Here is a 15,120-nt window from a genome sequence, read left to right as displayed (position 1 = left end):
TTGTGGGTTATTTTAATATACTAGATATTACAGTGATGGTGTGACATTATAATTGTTTTATTTAAAAAGACAAAGCTTGCCAGACTGTAGTTTATAAAAGTTCTGTGAAGCAGTAATTCCAGGATGTACTATGGATGATTTTCTTGGTTAAAATGGGTAATAAATGAGAGGTAGCTCAATCTCTATGTTTATGAAATAATGTTGCAGCAAATGGAAAGATCTTTGATCACACCTCATTTGTTGTACAAAGAAAGTGCTACCTAATAGCATCTGATGTTCTGAGTGGGGAAGAATATAGGAAAAAAGTAATTGAAATAAGGCATTTTTCTTCATCAAAGACAAGATATACATTTGTATCTTGTTTCAATAAATTGTTCAGAAAAACTCATAATAATTTAGTTGCTGCAACAAACAAACAAAAAACAAAATAAAACCCCCAATTTTCCATTTTATTCATGTACACAGGATGGTAAATTTGAAATCTCCAAAATAATATCATAGGACATTCACAGCTTTGAATAAATGCATTTTTATTCTAAGAGAAGTGAATTTAATCCATACATAGGACATACTGGAAAAAGCTGATAACTCTGATTTTATAACCAAATTTATAATTTTGATACATGAAATCGCTTGCCACTATTTTTTAGAAGCTAATGCACTAAGTTTATCACATTTTTCATTAGGTATTCTTTTTAGTACATTGTGGGAATTTTGTAGACATAGTATATAGTAATTTGCTAATGAGACATTCTCATTAGCAAGTTAATTGTGACTTAAATGAGATGACAGTTATGTAGATATGTAAATAGCTTGAAAAATGGTGTTAGTGTTTCCTCATCAAACAGTGAGTCATTGTTGTGAGATAGATAACCATATAAATAATTTAAGTAAAAAATAATAAATAAATTGAATGCAGGCATGAAGAAAAATGTCAGAAGACTTAGTCTTAGTTTCTGATTCTTCAATATTAAATTACTGTATCTGTATTGTAGGCGATAATATAAAAAACAGACTTCATGGGTTAGGGAAATGGTCCAAGAATAAGAAATTGATATTGGTATTTAAAAGATACAAATGCAGAGCCAAAGATGAAAATCCACAATTGTAAGACTGCTTTTTAATAGATTCAAAAAGAGAGAGAGAGAGAGAGAGAGAGAGAGAGAGAGAGAGAGAGAGAGAGAGAGAGAGAGAGGGAGAGAGAAGAGGTGGGGATCAGTGAACCAGAAGCCTAAAAACAGCTGGAAAATGCAATCAGAGGAAAAAGAAAAGGCAAACTATAACTATTCAAACATTTTTTGTTTCAGTCTTCTCCAAATCACCTCTAGAAAAGTGCCGCTTAGAAATTTTTAGCATTCTACGCAGTAGACAGTCACACCTGACTGTTTAAAATTGTAGAACTGATTTATGTGCTTGACTACATTCTCTTTCCCCCTAAGTGTACAAGTGTTCAAGGAATCACAGACTTGGAAGGTGTCAAAAGCTTTGAAAGTTCATTTCTACAATAAAACACCCTTTTATATAAGTAGAATGTTAGCAGACTCAGTATTCTTTCGACAGATAGCTTTTTACAGTGAGGAGTACTTTTTTGAAAGTATCATCTTATTTGAAGTGTTGCTGAATTACCGAGTCTATCACCTCTTGACTTGATCATTTCATTCTGTTGCCTTCAAGGATATTTTCAACCTAAACCTCACTAATCACACTGAAAGAGTATTGAGGATTACAGCTATAGAGGTGATGTAATTTAATGGACCAGATAGGTGAAAGAAGAAAATTGTGTTTTGCAACTGTTCACTCAAGGAAGAGGAAGGAATGCAAGAAAAGTGAACCCAGAGCCTGTTCCATCTGGATTATGTCCACCTTTAAGCAGCCCTTAAATGGTTTTAGAGCAGGAGTCCCTTAAAATTTCCTTTGCAGTCATTGTGCCACCTCTGATCATTGCCAGAAAACAAATGGCGGCTTTTTTTCCTGTTTTGTCATTTAGCGTTGGAAAATAAATCAGTAGATGTATTTTATATCTTTATTATTATTTTATTATTTTTTATATATTAAAAAAGACCCACAAATTTCCAAAGTATAACACAATATACAGGTAGTCCTTGACTTACGACCACAATTGAGCCCAAAATTTCTGTTGCTAAGCAAAACAAGTATTGAGTTTTGTCCCATTTTATGACCTTTCTTTCCACAGTTGATAAATGAATCACTGCAATTGTTAACTTAGTAATATAGTTGTTAAGTAAATCTGGCTTCCCTATTTACAGAAGGGACAACCTTATCAGAAGGTTGCAAAAATATGACCACAGGACACTGCAACCGTCATAACTATGAGTCAGTTGCCAAGTGGCTGAATTTTGATCATGGGGTTGTCAGAGAAAAAAATGACCCTTTACATCACCCTTTTTTTCAGTGCCATTGTAACTTCAAATAGTTACTAAACAAACTATTGTAAATTGAGGACTATCTGTATACGTTTGTATACCAAACAAATTTTCCCCTTCCACTCTTCACTCAAAAGCAAAAAGTCAGAAAATCTTAATTTTATTTTTGCCATCCACAAAAACATGAAGAACAGTTGCAAGACAGAAAAGACTACCAACCTTGTGAGAAAGAGCTTTTAAAATTTTGCTTAGTGTAATTTTACTAATGATCCTGTTGTTGCTTGTCTTTCAAAGATTTTTATCCTGAAAGGAGGAATATAATTAAATGTAATCCGTATAGGGTATAATAAAATAGCCATCATAAATTTCCTAGCTTTCAAAAGGAAAAGAAAAAAGAGATATTGAAATGTCCTTGGTGGCAAATTTATTAACATGGCAAAGAAACTGAATATGGAGTAATGTTTTCATTGATATTTGTTTAGGTTTGCAGCCTTTAAAATAACATGAAACAAAATACGACCTTGCGTGTAAAAGCATCAAAGTGCTAAGATTAGTGGAGATATAATTTTAAATGCCGTACAGCTGCCAGAAACTGAAAATTAAACCTGACTCTTACTTACATTAAGCATTTCAGCAACTTTATCTTGAAGTTATCAGAGTAAGAGTAATTCAGTTCTTCACAGCCCATTAACACTCCATAAGGCATCTTATCTATACTTTACAAAGCTGTTTAGCACATGTCATAAAGGGCCATAATGTCTTGAGGAGGCCGTATTTATTAACTACAAAGGCTAAGCTCTTTTTTATATATACTTATGAATTTTAGATGCCAAAATGGGAATGAATTCTCTCAGTTTTTTAAAAGTAACTATATATCCTATATAATATATAGTATATATACTCATGGATAAGCCCATCTGCCAATAAAAGGACTCTTGAATTTTTAACTGGAACACCCTGAAAAATGCAGGTTGTTTTATCCATTTTTCATGCTATTTGGGTTAAAATTTGAATCCTGAATTTTATCCATGGATGTCATAATTGTTATATTCCCAGTATCAATGATAAGTGAATCATTACTTACCCTATACTGCTGAATTGCTCTAATAGCACTTTGAAAGTGATATTCACCAAATATCTAACCTCCCAGTCTCCTTATACCTTAGGGTCATCAGGATGAAATCTCATCCACTGAGAATTAGGAAAAGAATGTAACAAGTAACCAAGGTCAGTTTCAAGTTCAGCAAAGTGATGTATGATATATGAATTTCTACTGAAGTGGGTCCTATTGGTAGTAACAATAATGAGTAAACATTGGCCTTTCTCATAGTATGATAATATCTACAGAGGTATTTGACTGGAGGCTTTGTGAAAAATTAAAATGTCTATCACTGCTAATTAAATTATGTGGCCAGGAATGTACAACAACTTGATCCCACTTGGGTGCTCAAGTGGAGCAGATGCCCAACAATAGTGCCTGATTTAAACAGAAGATCATCAGTACAGGTAATTGCTTCTTAATTAAACTACCACAAATTTCACTTTAACTACTGGATGGAGCTAGGAAAGATGAAAATAATCTTTAGAAGAGAATGCCACTCTTTTAACTTCATAATTACAAAATCTCTGGCATACCAGGTCTCTTTGATAAGCTGCTTGGTTTGACACTCCAATCTAGAAGTGTTATTCCACTTTCCCGCGTTACAATCCATTGCAGTTTGAAATACATTTTTAAATGAACAAAATTATTCCAATAGTTTAAGGTTCTTTCACAAAAGAGCCTCATGCCAAAATAATAGAAGAGTGTCAGGCTTGAGTCTTCATAGGTGACACCTAGCAGTCAGTAGAGCAATTAGCTGTTACAGACACTCAGAAGGTGGTCCCCCCTTTATTTAATGAGTCTGATCTTTAAACTAGCTCTTAAAGTATTGCAATAATTTTATATGTTTTATATCACAATTTAAGGGGGAAATTCAGTGCATTTTGCTGTATGTAAGAATTTTTGGCAAACACTTGTTTAAATACCTTTAGTTCCTAAAAATAATAATTAATGATAATAATACAGTCTCTGGTTACTTTATGTTAGTAAAACAAATAAGCATATTATTTTGCAAGGTATAATTAAACCATTAAAAATATAAATATAAGGTGAGCCAGGAGTGATGACGACCAACATACAGTGGTCTAAATTTGTCAGGGCTAGTCCTGATACATTGCAGAAGGGAGGTTATTCCAATCAATAGAATAAGTGCCACTGCAAAGAATTCTTATTAGATGACATTTCCACATGAATAACAGCAAAACTAAAATAGTGGAGTCTAGTGTCTCAAAGGTGCCTTTTCAAAAGGAAAGTAGACTTTGCTTTTCCTTGAAGACACTTCTTCAAAGAAAGTACAACACATCCCATTTAGCAGTTCCAAGAAGGCTCCATCTCTATTGTGACCCTGATGGCGCAGATAAACCTCCAAGTGGCCTCAATGACTCTCAGAAAGAGTGGTAATATACTTACCTGGCAGGGGAGATACCTTGATCATGAAGGAGGTTTTCCCAGGGTGAGGCTCATCCATTGCACTCCGGGTGTGCTGACCCCTGCGATTTCCCCAAATGCGGGAAACTCGACTGCATAATTTGTGGTAGTGGGGGACTGCGTTCGTGCTTTCCCCTGATTTTTCTAGTTAAAGAATAGATTAATGGTTCTTTCCAGAAAGAGTATTTTCTTTATAGAAGTTCTTTCAATGATTAAAATTCATAAAAAAAAAAGAGTGGTAATGACCAGATAACTACAAGGAATATAAATCCTTCCATTCTCTACCATTCAACCAGAATTGAAGAAATTCCTTGGATGAGAAGCGAAATGTCTTCAAGGCAAAACAAAGAAAGTCCAGTTGCCTTTTGAAAAAGCACCTTTGGGATGACCTGGATGACCGAGAATCTCCATAGACTGGAGACTAATATAACAGGGAACATTCTTTAAATTAATTCAGTCCTGAGCTGTTGAAGGCTTTGCATGCTACCATTAACAGGTGGCCCAGCAGCAGACAGGCAGATTTTCCAGCACAAATATAATAGCTGTACCATCAAGCTGATAGCTGTCACATATGAACTGGTTATACTCTTTGAAACAGACCCAATGTCAGTTTCTCATAAACTCCATTTTTTAAAAAAAATTGCCAATGTACGAATGTATAAATGACAGGAGCTCTGCAACAGAAAAAGGACTGCAATGAAGACTCAGGAAGAAAGAGAGGGAAAACCATGATCAGTAACACATAAAAATAAGTCTCGTAACTATTGAGATACTTCTTCAATCAGGACTTACTCTGATTATTTTCCAGTAGCTTTAATCTCAATCTTTTTCTATTATTCAAGTGAGTGAATATTCATCTCACCTCATACTCCTCTTTAAATCCATAGCCCTGTCCCCGTTTCATTTGAGTGATGTGCTGCAACAAGTCGGCCACTCGGATTGCTGGCTGGAACTGTCCCCTGGGATAGGACATTTCCACTGGGTCACAGCTTCGATAGGGATGGGTCTGGATTGTCAGGGTCGGTTGAGTCATCTCCCCATGGCTATTGTCTGTTTTAAAGATAGGGAGGCAAAACAAACTTTCACCTAGTTGTTATTTGCGCATTTGTTTTCTTTCCCACAGGAATTAATTTCTCCCCATAGGTGAAATAAAGGAATAGAGACATCATCTATGACACCAGGTAATGCTGAAGGAAAAAAAAAACAAAAACCACACACACATACAAAGAAGCAACAAAGTCATGAAATGGTTCTGTCAACAGCAGGAAGAGTATCACTTTTTGATGCACTTTGATGCACTCAGAAATAGGGTTTTTTTCATGCGATCTAGTCACATTAAACAGTCACCCACCCTGTTCTGTTCTACCTGCTGCTTTCTGAGCTGAAGGGGAGGAATATAACACAGAGAAATGATATCGACTTTCCCCAGTTATTTTTTCCATCTTTATTTATTTTATTTTTTTGCCAGCAGAAACAATTAGGGTGCCAGTGCTATATTATAGCCTGTAGGAGAACTGGATGTATGACTTTGATAGATTGCCAGTTTATGTTTTGTCTAACTGAAGATACACCTCAGCAAAAGAGACACAGATTTACATACATTTTTCCAAATATTATGATGATGAAAATATTAAGGCAATATATCCCATAAGAGTGGGGACTTTGTGATTTGCTGCTTATTCAATTTGCTAGTACTAACTCTTGATATCATCTTCTGGGACCCTGCTCTCCTTCTGTTAGTTCTTAATTCTGGAAGTACTTTAAGGATCTTTTCCAACTTGGAGGCTTAGAGCATGGCCTGGCAATATTTATTTTTCTACTTTGCTCCTTCTTCAAGGGCATTCTCAAATCAAGTAAATCTGTTTGGTTCATTTGCTCATTATCATAGAAGGAAATCACGTGAGTAGCAGTGAATGGCAATTCTGGCAATCAATACAGAATAAGGCTTGGCAATAGGAACAGTAAATTTCATACCAAAATATTTTTGTCCTGACTCAAGGGTGATGTGAACAGCACTTGGGGAAAGAGAGGGACTGCTATGTACAATGTGACTATTTTAAGAATCAGTATTAAGGCAGGGTTAATTATTAAGTATTTCAATAAGATAAATAATATACGCAAAATCTCTTTTTCTATTTTCTCAGATCAACTAACTAAATGGAGATGCTAGGGAATCCAACATTAGCTGTTTCTTTAATGTGCATATGGATTGAAATCTCATTTTTTCTTCTTCTTAAATTGAATCAGTTTAGGTGAGGTCTCACTGGTTATTTACACCTTATAAAAAGTAGAGTAACAGTTGTGTCTTTTTATGTTTTAGAGCAATAAAAGAAGATGAAACTGTTTTTAGGGAGAGGAGCAAGAGTGTAATTCTTCATTGCAAATCTCTAGGCAATCTTATGACTGATATATATTTATGTATACATGCATATGTATATATTATGGGTATGGGTATGTATATGTATATGTGTTATTCTTAAAGCTATACAATACAATTTTAATCTTCATTTCTAACATTTCTAGTCACAATTTTATATGTCCTGAATTAGTAAAGGATGATAGGACAGAAAGAATAAAAAGAAAGAAAAGAAAAGACTGTAAGACCTGAGAGTTAAACTATATGTATTATGGAATAAATAGATAGAACAATGTTGATGTTTCCTCTCTTTATCTTTTATTGTTCTATAGCTGTCATGGAAGAGAAAGATAGGTCAATTGCCACTTATGCTCCTAAATATATTTTTCTCAGCCATTATTGTCTAAAATTAAGATGGATAATTAAAGGACAGAAAACATCCTCTGAAAAGAAAGTTATGGCCCCAAATATAAAAGGTGTGTCACTGCAGTTTTCAGAATTTAATCAGCAATGCAAATATATACTAATATATATATATATATATATATATATATATATATATATATATATATATATATATATATATATATATATATATATATATATATATATATATATATATATATATATATATATATATATCAAATATTTCTTCACTTGTGTACATCCATTGTATAGACCTAACAGAGGAGTAGGAAACTAAGCACTTATTTATTCAATTAACAAGTCTAACATCAGTGCTAATGATAATGACTCTGAACAGGGGGGATTTTCAAGGCTTATTAGTTTTCCAGGCTGGATTTACTTTCTCAATTCATCTTTCTTTATCCTATTTCCCATTAACTCCCTTTAATAGAGAAAGAGATATCTTTATAAGTATATCATGCCCTGGACTGACTATCCTTAATTTTCTACCATTGTGTTGAATTCCAGCTGTTTCACAACTGGCTTCTCCATAGTCTGTATATTTTTATGAATTTCGTTTAAAAACATTGCAAGTTACCATTACAAGATGGAACTACCCTGTTTCCTGCCAAATAAGACATCCCCTGATAATAAGCGAGACCCGGCCATGAATTGCAGTGCATGTGTTTTAACGTTTTTAAAGTTTTTAAAGTTTTAATGTTTTTCTTTTTAACATTTTTTATGGGATTGTTCACATTGTTTTATTCTTTGTTGTAAGCCGCCCAGAGTCCCTTGGGAGTTGGGCAGCATAGAAATGCAACAAAATAAATAAATAAATAAATAAACCAGCTACTCCTGCAGCAGTATTTTAAGCAACAATCTAAAGAAAGAAAAAAGAAATATCTGATGACAATCTGAATTAGCTGTTAAAAATCTATTATAAATATCTATAAGAATATAAATATAAGACATCTTACATTCAATATAAATGGCAGTACACTGGCATATGGATCTTACAGTGAATTACTGTTTCTGCTTAAACTGTATTGACAAATATTAAAAAATCATTTCCCAAATTTTTGCTGTTTTAACTTGTGCTACTAAAAGTGATGATGGAATGTTCTTAAGTACTATTTCCAAATAACACAAAAACCTTTGTTCAAGTTACAGTCAAACATTTAAAAATAAAGTAATAAAGATTCTAAATTCTTTCCCAATGAGTAGAGGAGAATATGTCTGGATCCTATGCAGAGAAAATCTGAACATGGATCTTTCAGTCTCAGTCAAATTTTTCACACTGACTCTATATGATCCCTTTCTAGCAAAAGCTGATTTTCTGTTTTGTAAAAGAAACAGCAACAAAACATAGTAAATCATATGCTTTTTGCTCACTGATAATCTCTGAATTCAAACAAGACAATACTCAAATTTTCTGTAAGTAACACTAGAGATGTGTCTACTATTTCTAAGATGTCTAAGTTCATGAGATATTCTGAAAATCGTTTTTGCCACCTCTTGGGATATATTGTTTGCAAACCCAGGACAAATTAACAATAATAAATTATTGTTTCTAATCAATTAGAAGAATTTTCTGAAAATGAGTTTAAATTTCTATTTTTTCTGCCATTTACTATATAAACAGAGGAAAATATATATTAAAATTGTTTACAATCACTTATATTTGCTATATACTGTATAATTTAAAAAAACAACAAGTTAAGATTTTCATGTTTACCAGTCACTGGATTTATTCTCTGCAAACTGCCTTTCTATTTCATACTGAATGCTGTTGCTAAAGCATATAATTATATATAACATGTATGTATGTTGGTGAATATTATAGCAATAGCACTTCTTTACAGCTCTACAATCCTCTCTAAGCGTTTTAAAGAATCAGCATATTTCCCCCAACAATTGGGATCCTAATTTTACCTACCTTGGAAGGCTGGAAGGCTGAATCTACCTTAAGCCTGGTGAGATTTGAACTGCCAAATTGCAGGCAGGCAGCAGTCAGCAGAGGTAGCCTGCAGTACTGTATTCTAACTACTGCACCACCATGGCTATTTATATTATAGGTAAAACACTCATGCCTTTCTATTTACAATGCTGTTGAAGATCTAGATGATTTTTTTTAATGGTATGTCACACAGTCAACCAGATGTTTAGACTGGATTTGGCTTTTCATTCATTTATAAGCTCTTTCCAAGAACCTGGGACACACAGATATTATTATTTGATGAGTTCAAAGGAATTGTCATAGGATGTAAGTTGTTCCAAGTAAAGCTGCCTTTTGCAATTGATTGATGGTGACTTTGTCAATGCCAATGGTGTTTAAGTGGTACACCATTTGTTTTGGTATTGCACCTAAGGCACCTATTACTATTGGTATGATCTTTGCTTTCTTTTGCCACAGGTCTTTCTGTTTTGTAATTTCCTCTAGTTCTTTTTCTTCTATTTTACTATGTCTAATTATTATTATTAATAATAATTTTATTATTATTATTATTAATTAATTAAGCAGATAGTCACTCAACTTATACACTGTGACTCTGGGCAGTATACTGTATGAGCATAACAAACATTGCCATAACAGTCTATTATCTGATCTTATGTAAATCACAGACTCCAATCAGTTTTACAGTTTTTAAAAAAGAACCCAAATTCTTAACTTTTCACAAGTTAATATAAATCTGGTGAGATTAGAAGGGTGTGTACAATGCAGAAGCATGACAACAATAAGATTAAGATCTGTTCAGACAATTCAAATTCCACCATAAAAAGTATGTGTTGAATATAAAAAGCAAGTTATATTTTGGAAGTCTCCATTAATTGTTACAGCTCATTCTGATTGTAATATGATAAGCCTATCATATCCATTTATATTTTTATTCTGTTAGTCTTGGCAAGTGTATAACTTCAGAAGACATCCTTTCCACAAAATAAATTATTTTTGAAGTGATGTTTACAATGAATTTAATTATACACCCATCCAAACTCACTCTTCTGAAATAAAAGGTTGTAATTTTTTGACATTTCTTAAGCAAAGTATCTCATATTACTTTTTCTGTTATCCTAGTGGTAAAGAAAATGCTTTTAAAATTGGCTTCTCAATTGTCTTTCTTTTCATTTAGCTAATATATGACAAATTGTTTACTTCATGGTAAATAATTTGTCGTAATTCCTCATCATGGTAATATGCTGATATAAAATAATTCCTCCATTGCAAAGGGGACAGGGAAGATCAGCTATCATACTACTGATTTAATATAATGCAGGGTTTTATTTGTTTCTTTTACCAAAAATATTGATAGCTAATTAATTAATTAAGAGCTCAAACTAGTGGGAACTTGCTTTCTGAGGCTGTTGATGAATAAAGGGGACAATCTAATATTAAAGAAGCATATAAAAGAAACAAAGCAGAATTTCATTTTTTGCTCAACCCATATGAACAATTTGTTTCTGAGAAAACACCATCCTTCTGTTTATATTTCCTGGCTTCCAATCTACTACAGGCTATTTGCTCACCTTCAGACTGAAAGTGTAAAATAGTTTATTTGTCACTTCTTTTTTTATGCCTCTGGCATCTGGACCTGAACACAATTGTCAAAATCAACGAGAAAGTAACATGATTCTATGAGATTTTATGTTTCGAAAATCTGAATTTTGTAACATCCTTCACAAAATCATTTCATTCTGCATTTGGCTTCCTGCTATATCTTTATTTTCTGGTTTTATCATTTAGTTTGTCGGTTTCTGAGCTGTGTTAGTGTATTATGGTATTTCCCAGGTAGAATGTTATTTTTATTTAAAATAGGCAATTTATTTTATTATCCTTCATGACTTTCCTTCTAGACATGATGTCAAATGGACTATGGATTAGTTAATATCCTATCCCATCCCATCCCACCCCATCCCATTGCTTTGTGTTTGTGTGTTGTTATATGCATTATCAGCTAAGGTGGAGTTTAAATCACAGAAAGAACAGAAAGGCTAAGGAAGGATGATGGATAGAGAGCACAGAGTGGCAGAAGCAGAATTTCTTACTTTGAATATAAATCTTTCTTAATATGTATGTAGTATATTTTATCAAATTCAGAATTAAACCTTCAATCATTCTGAATTGAATCCTGTAATTGAATCTGTTCCTCATGTATTCATTATTAAGTGTGCTTGTGTGGTGCCTGAGAAGGGATAAAATGTATTTGTCTTTATGGTGTTTCCCAAGCCAGCTTAGGTCCACTTTTCAAGTCCCACTTCAAGATTCAAATCCACATAAATCAGAAATATTATAGCAAAGAATTACTCAATTATCCTGAGGCTGTGGAATAGTCTTCCCTTTGAAATCTATAATAAATTAGAAGAGCTACAAAATATGACTTGTTCACTAGAATTGGCCCTCTTTCAGATTTTCTGATTTATTTATTTTTTTGCCTATCTTTGCCACTGAGTGTAATCAAAGCTATATGTGATCCTGTGAATTTATAGAAGGGAGCCTGATTATGCAGAAAGTATAATAATGAAACTCTGGTAATATTTAGCAGGGAAGGTATTCAAAATAATTTCCTTCTCCCACAAAAAAGAAATGTGCTAAATAACATATACTGTAAATATCGTTTTAATACATGTATTGTTGGAAACAAGTCCCGCCTGACAAATCAATAATGAAAATTGAATTTCAGAAAATCTTCTGACTACCTTTGGCTTGGAGGCCTTCTTCTACACCTAGCAATGTGGAAAACCACTGTCCAACAGCAGCATTTTATGCACTGATCTCTCATGATAGATCATTTTTGCCCTGGTGCCAGAAAACAGTGCTAAATTTATAATGCTTCCTGAGAGCATGGCTTTCAATGTTCAATGTTCAATCAAAAATCCATGTCCTTCCATCTTAACATAATGTCTTTCCATGGATTAAAATAGATTGTTTCAGAAGCCTTTTTGTGCCCTTTCCTTTCAGAGCAAAACAGTCTTCTTCCCAACTGGATATATCTTAACAAGCAACCTGAGGTTCCTGAGGAACTTTCATAGCTTAACTTGATATTCTAACATTCTGACAATCGTCTTTTTTTTTTTTACTATTCTCTCAGCTGTGAATATGGTATATCCACAATGTCCTATGGCTTAGTTCTGTCACACTTTCTTTAGTCCTGCATGACAGCTCATCAGTAGGGTGTCAGCAGAGAAATGCCTACATGCTGAATATGTCATTACTGCATCATTGCTCATAGGATGCCAGTCGATGTGCACCTGTTCTGTAAGAACCCTGCAGAATATCTTCTGAATTAGACACAGTAGAAATTTAAGGATTTTTCTCTCTCTACAGTTCTGTTTATGGATCTAATACTAATATCCATTTGTCCTATAAGGCACCTGATAAATCACAGTCCCTTCATAGAATACTATGTAACAAACTTAAATTCAACACATTTCAGATACTTATATGATTTTTCTTGCCATAAATGTATGACTGCCTAAACATATGTTAGCTATACTTGTAGATAAAATAGCTGTAGAAACATTTGTAACTTCCTCTCTTATTTCTCAGTAGTTCTGCTTTGCTTTTAACCTGATGATTCCTTATCTAGATGTACAATGGTTGTTTTTTTTTTTTTAAAAAATCAGAACGGATGAAAATGTTGCTTTGAAAATACTGAGTTCTATGAATTGGAATTTAAACCTTGAATTTCTTGTCATTGTCATCGAGGAAAACGAAATGGTCTAAGCCTGTTTTTTCTCAGTACAACAATAACAGAAAAAATGGGGAAGGTTATATCTGTCTATGAAAAGCTATTTCCCACTGATGTTCTATTTTAATATATTTTTTATTAAAAATTTAATTATAATAGTAAAAACTAATGCAAACTAAACAGAATGGGAAAAGAATGGAAAGAATCAAAAGTGCAGAAAAAAGAAAAAAGAAAAGAAAAAGAAAATAAATATGTAAAGAAGTGATTCCTACCTTCATCACAACAAACATACACAAATTTTATAACTCTTCATAGTATAAGATTAAACAGGTATCTCTTCATCCTATGCCCCATCCCTTATTTATAAACAAATCCATAAAACATCCATAAAACTGTTCAATTCTGGTGTCACAAAAAGTTCCTAAAGGGTTGCCAGAATATTTTTTTACAAAAAGTCTTTTTGTAACCTCAGTCAATTAAACCAAGTTATATTTCTTCTTTTTACTTCTAACATACTCACTTTTGAATTCAATAAAATATAGATGTATGTTTTTCTTTCATTATAAACTTTTAGACATAATCTATCCATAGAAGCAGACATAACAGTGATAGTATTGATATTGTAGTTACTAACTTCTGGTTCCATTCTTCAAAGCCCTCCTTTAATATTTCCAGTGTTATGTTTTGTAACACTCTATAAGTCCCAGTATTAACTGAAACAATGCCTGCATTTTTTCCTTCTGCTTTAAAACTTTATTCCCCTCTAAAGCCCAATTTTTAAAATCATCACGTATCTTTTATTTTGATTTGCAGTTCCCAAGACAGCCAGAATCAATCTGATTCCCAGGACAATCTGTTTATTTTTATAGTTAATTCTAATTTATAGTAAGTCAATATTCCAAATTTATCTGAACTCTTAAATCCATGTATAACTGTCTTAGATCTAAATCATATTGTCCCTGGTAGCTTGCTCCTACACAGTTTCACCAGAATTAGCTTTGTTTGCTTGTTTGTTTTCTATCTTTCATAGGTTTGAAAAGAGAAGAAAGAGAAATAAAGTTTCTAAAGTGTCATTAGCAAAATCTGTTCGTTCAAGTTAGCAAGCCAGTTAGTTATATAATTCATTATTTTATTTTCTTTGGGAGAGGAATTTATCGCAGAAGCAAGAGTGAGACCTCCCTTTTTAAGCGTGGTGGTATTCATTTGTTTAGAATGTTTCTGATCATCACAATAGAAGATGATAAAGAAGAGGAGGAAAAAGCATCCTTGCATCTCGTTAGTAGTTATGACTCTCAATGCACAAATGCTACCTAACACTGTTCATTATTTTTCATATCCGAATCAAGGATCAACTCAACAGAAAGCAGGATTATGTGAAAATGTGAGATTTAAGGGGGATTTTACACTAGCTCCTGGTTTCATAGTTTTGCATGTTACAGTGCATATCTCTGTTCAACTGCTCAACATAGTTTGAAAGAATATTGATAAATAACTGAATTATATGTTATCCCGAAAAATGAGATTTCAGAAACGAACACTGAGTAACGGAGGCAGCATAGACAATTAAATGGTTCTGTTTTCTGTGCTTTTCATTAGCTGTCCATTTCTGACAATAATAGTGTTTTCCACACAGAAAAAAAAATGTATCTGTGGGTGGACTCCTCAGCTCTTCAATTCAATAATGTTGTTTTCTTCCCAGTTTTGATATAAGAAGCAGCAGCTTATTTGGCAATGTTGGCTTTTTCCATAGAGCACCTGGTG

General features: G+C 33.1%; 1 protein-coding gene and 1 non-coding gene across 9 annotated transcripts in view; one reads left to right on the top strand and one right to left on the bottom strand.

Annotated features, from left to right (window-relative positions):
• Nucleotides 1–15,120, bottom strand: part of PTPRT (protein tyrosine phosphatase receptor type T) — a 677,232-nt gene that overhangs the window by 47,326 nt on the left and 614,786 nt on the right. For all 8 annotated transcript variants that reach the window (XM_034413956.3, XM_034413962.3, XM_034413960.3 and 5 more), the window contains one exon: nt 5,774–5,961. In XM_034413956.3, coding sequence (XP_034269847.1) covers nt 5,774–5,961 — 188 coding nt within the window. The remainder of the gene's footprint in view (nt 1–5,773; nt 5,962–15,120) is intronic.
• LOC117664417 (U1 spliceosomal RNA) lies at nt 4,886–5,049 on the top strand. Its single transcript, XR_004591045.2, has one exon. It is a non-coding gene; the product is annotated as a U1 spliceosomal RNA (small nuclear RNA).

This window comes from Pantherophis guttatus, chromosome 3, assembly GCF_059756535.1.
Source record: "Pantherophis guttatus breed Tessera chromosome 3, ASM5975653v1, whole genome shotgun sequence".
NCBI lineage: Eukaryota > Metazoa > Chordata > Lepidosauria > Squamata > Colubridae > Pantherophis > Pantherophis guttatus.
Note: the sequence above shows the minus strand (reverse complement) of the source record. Positions and strands in the feature narration are given on the sequence as shown.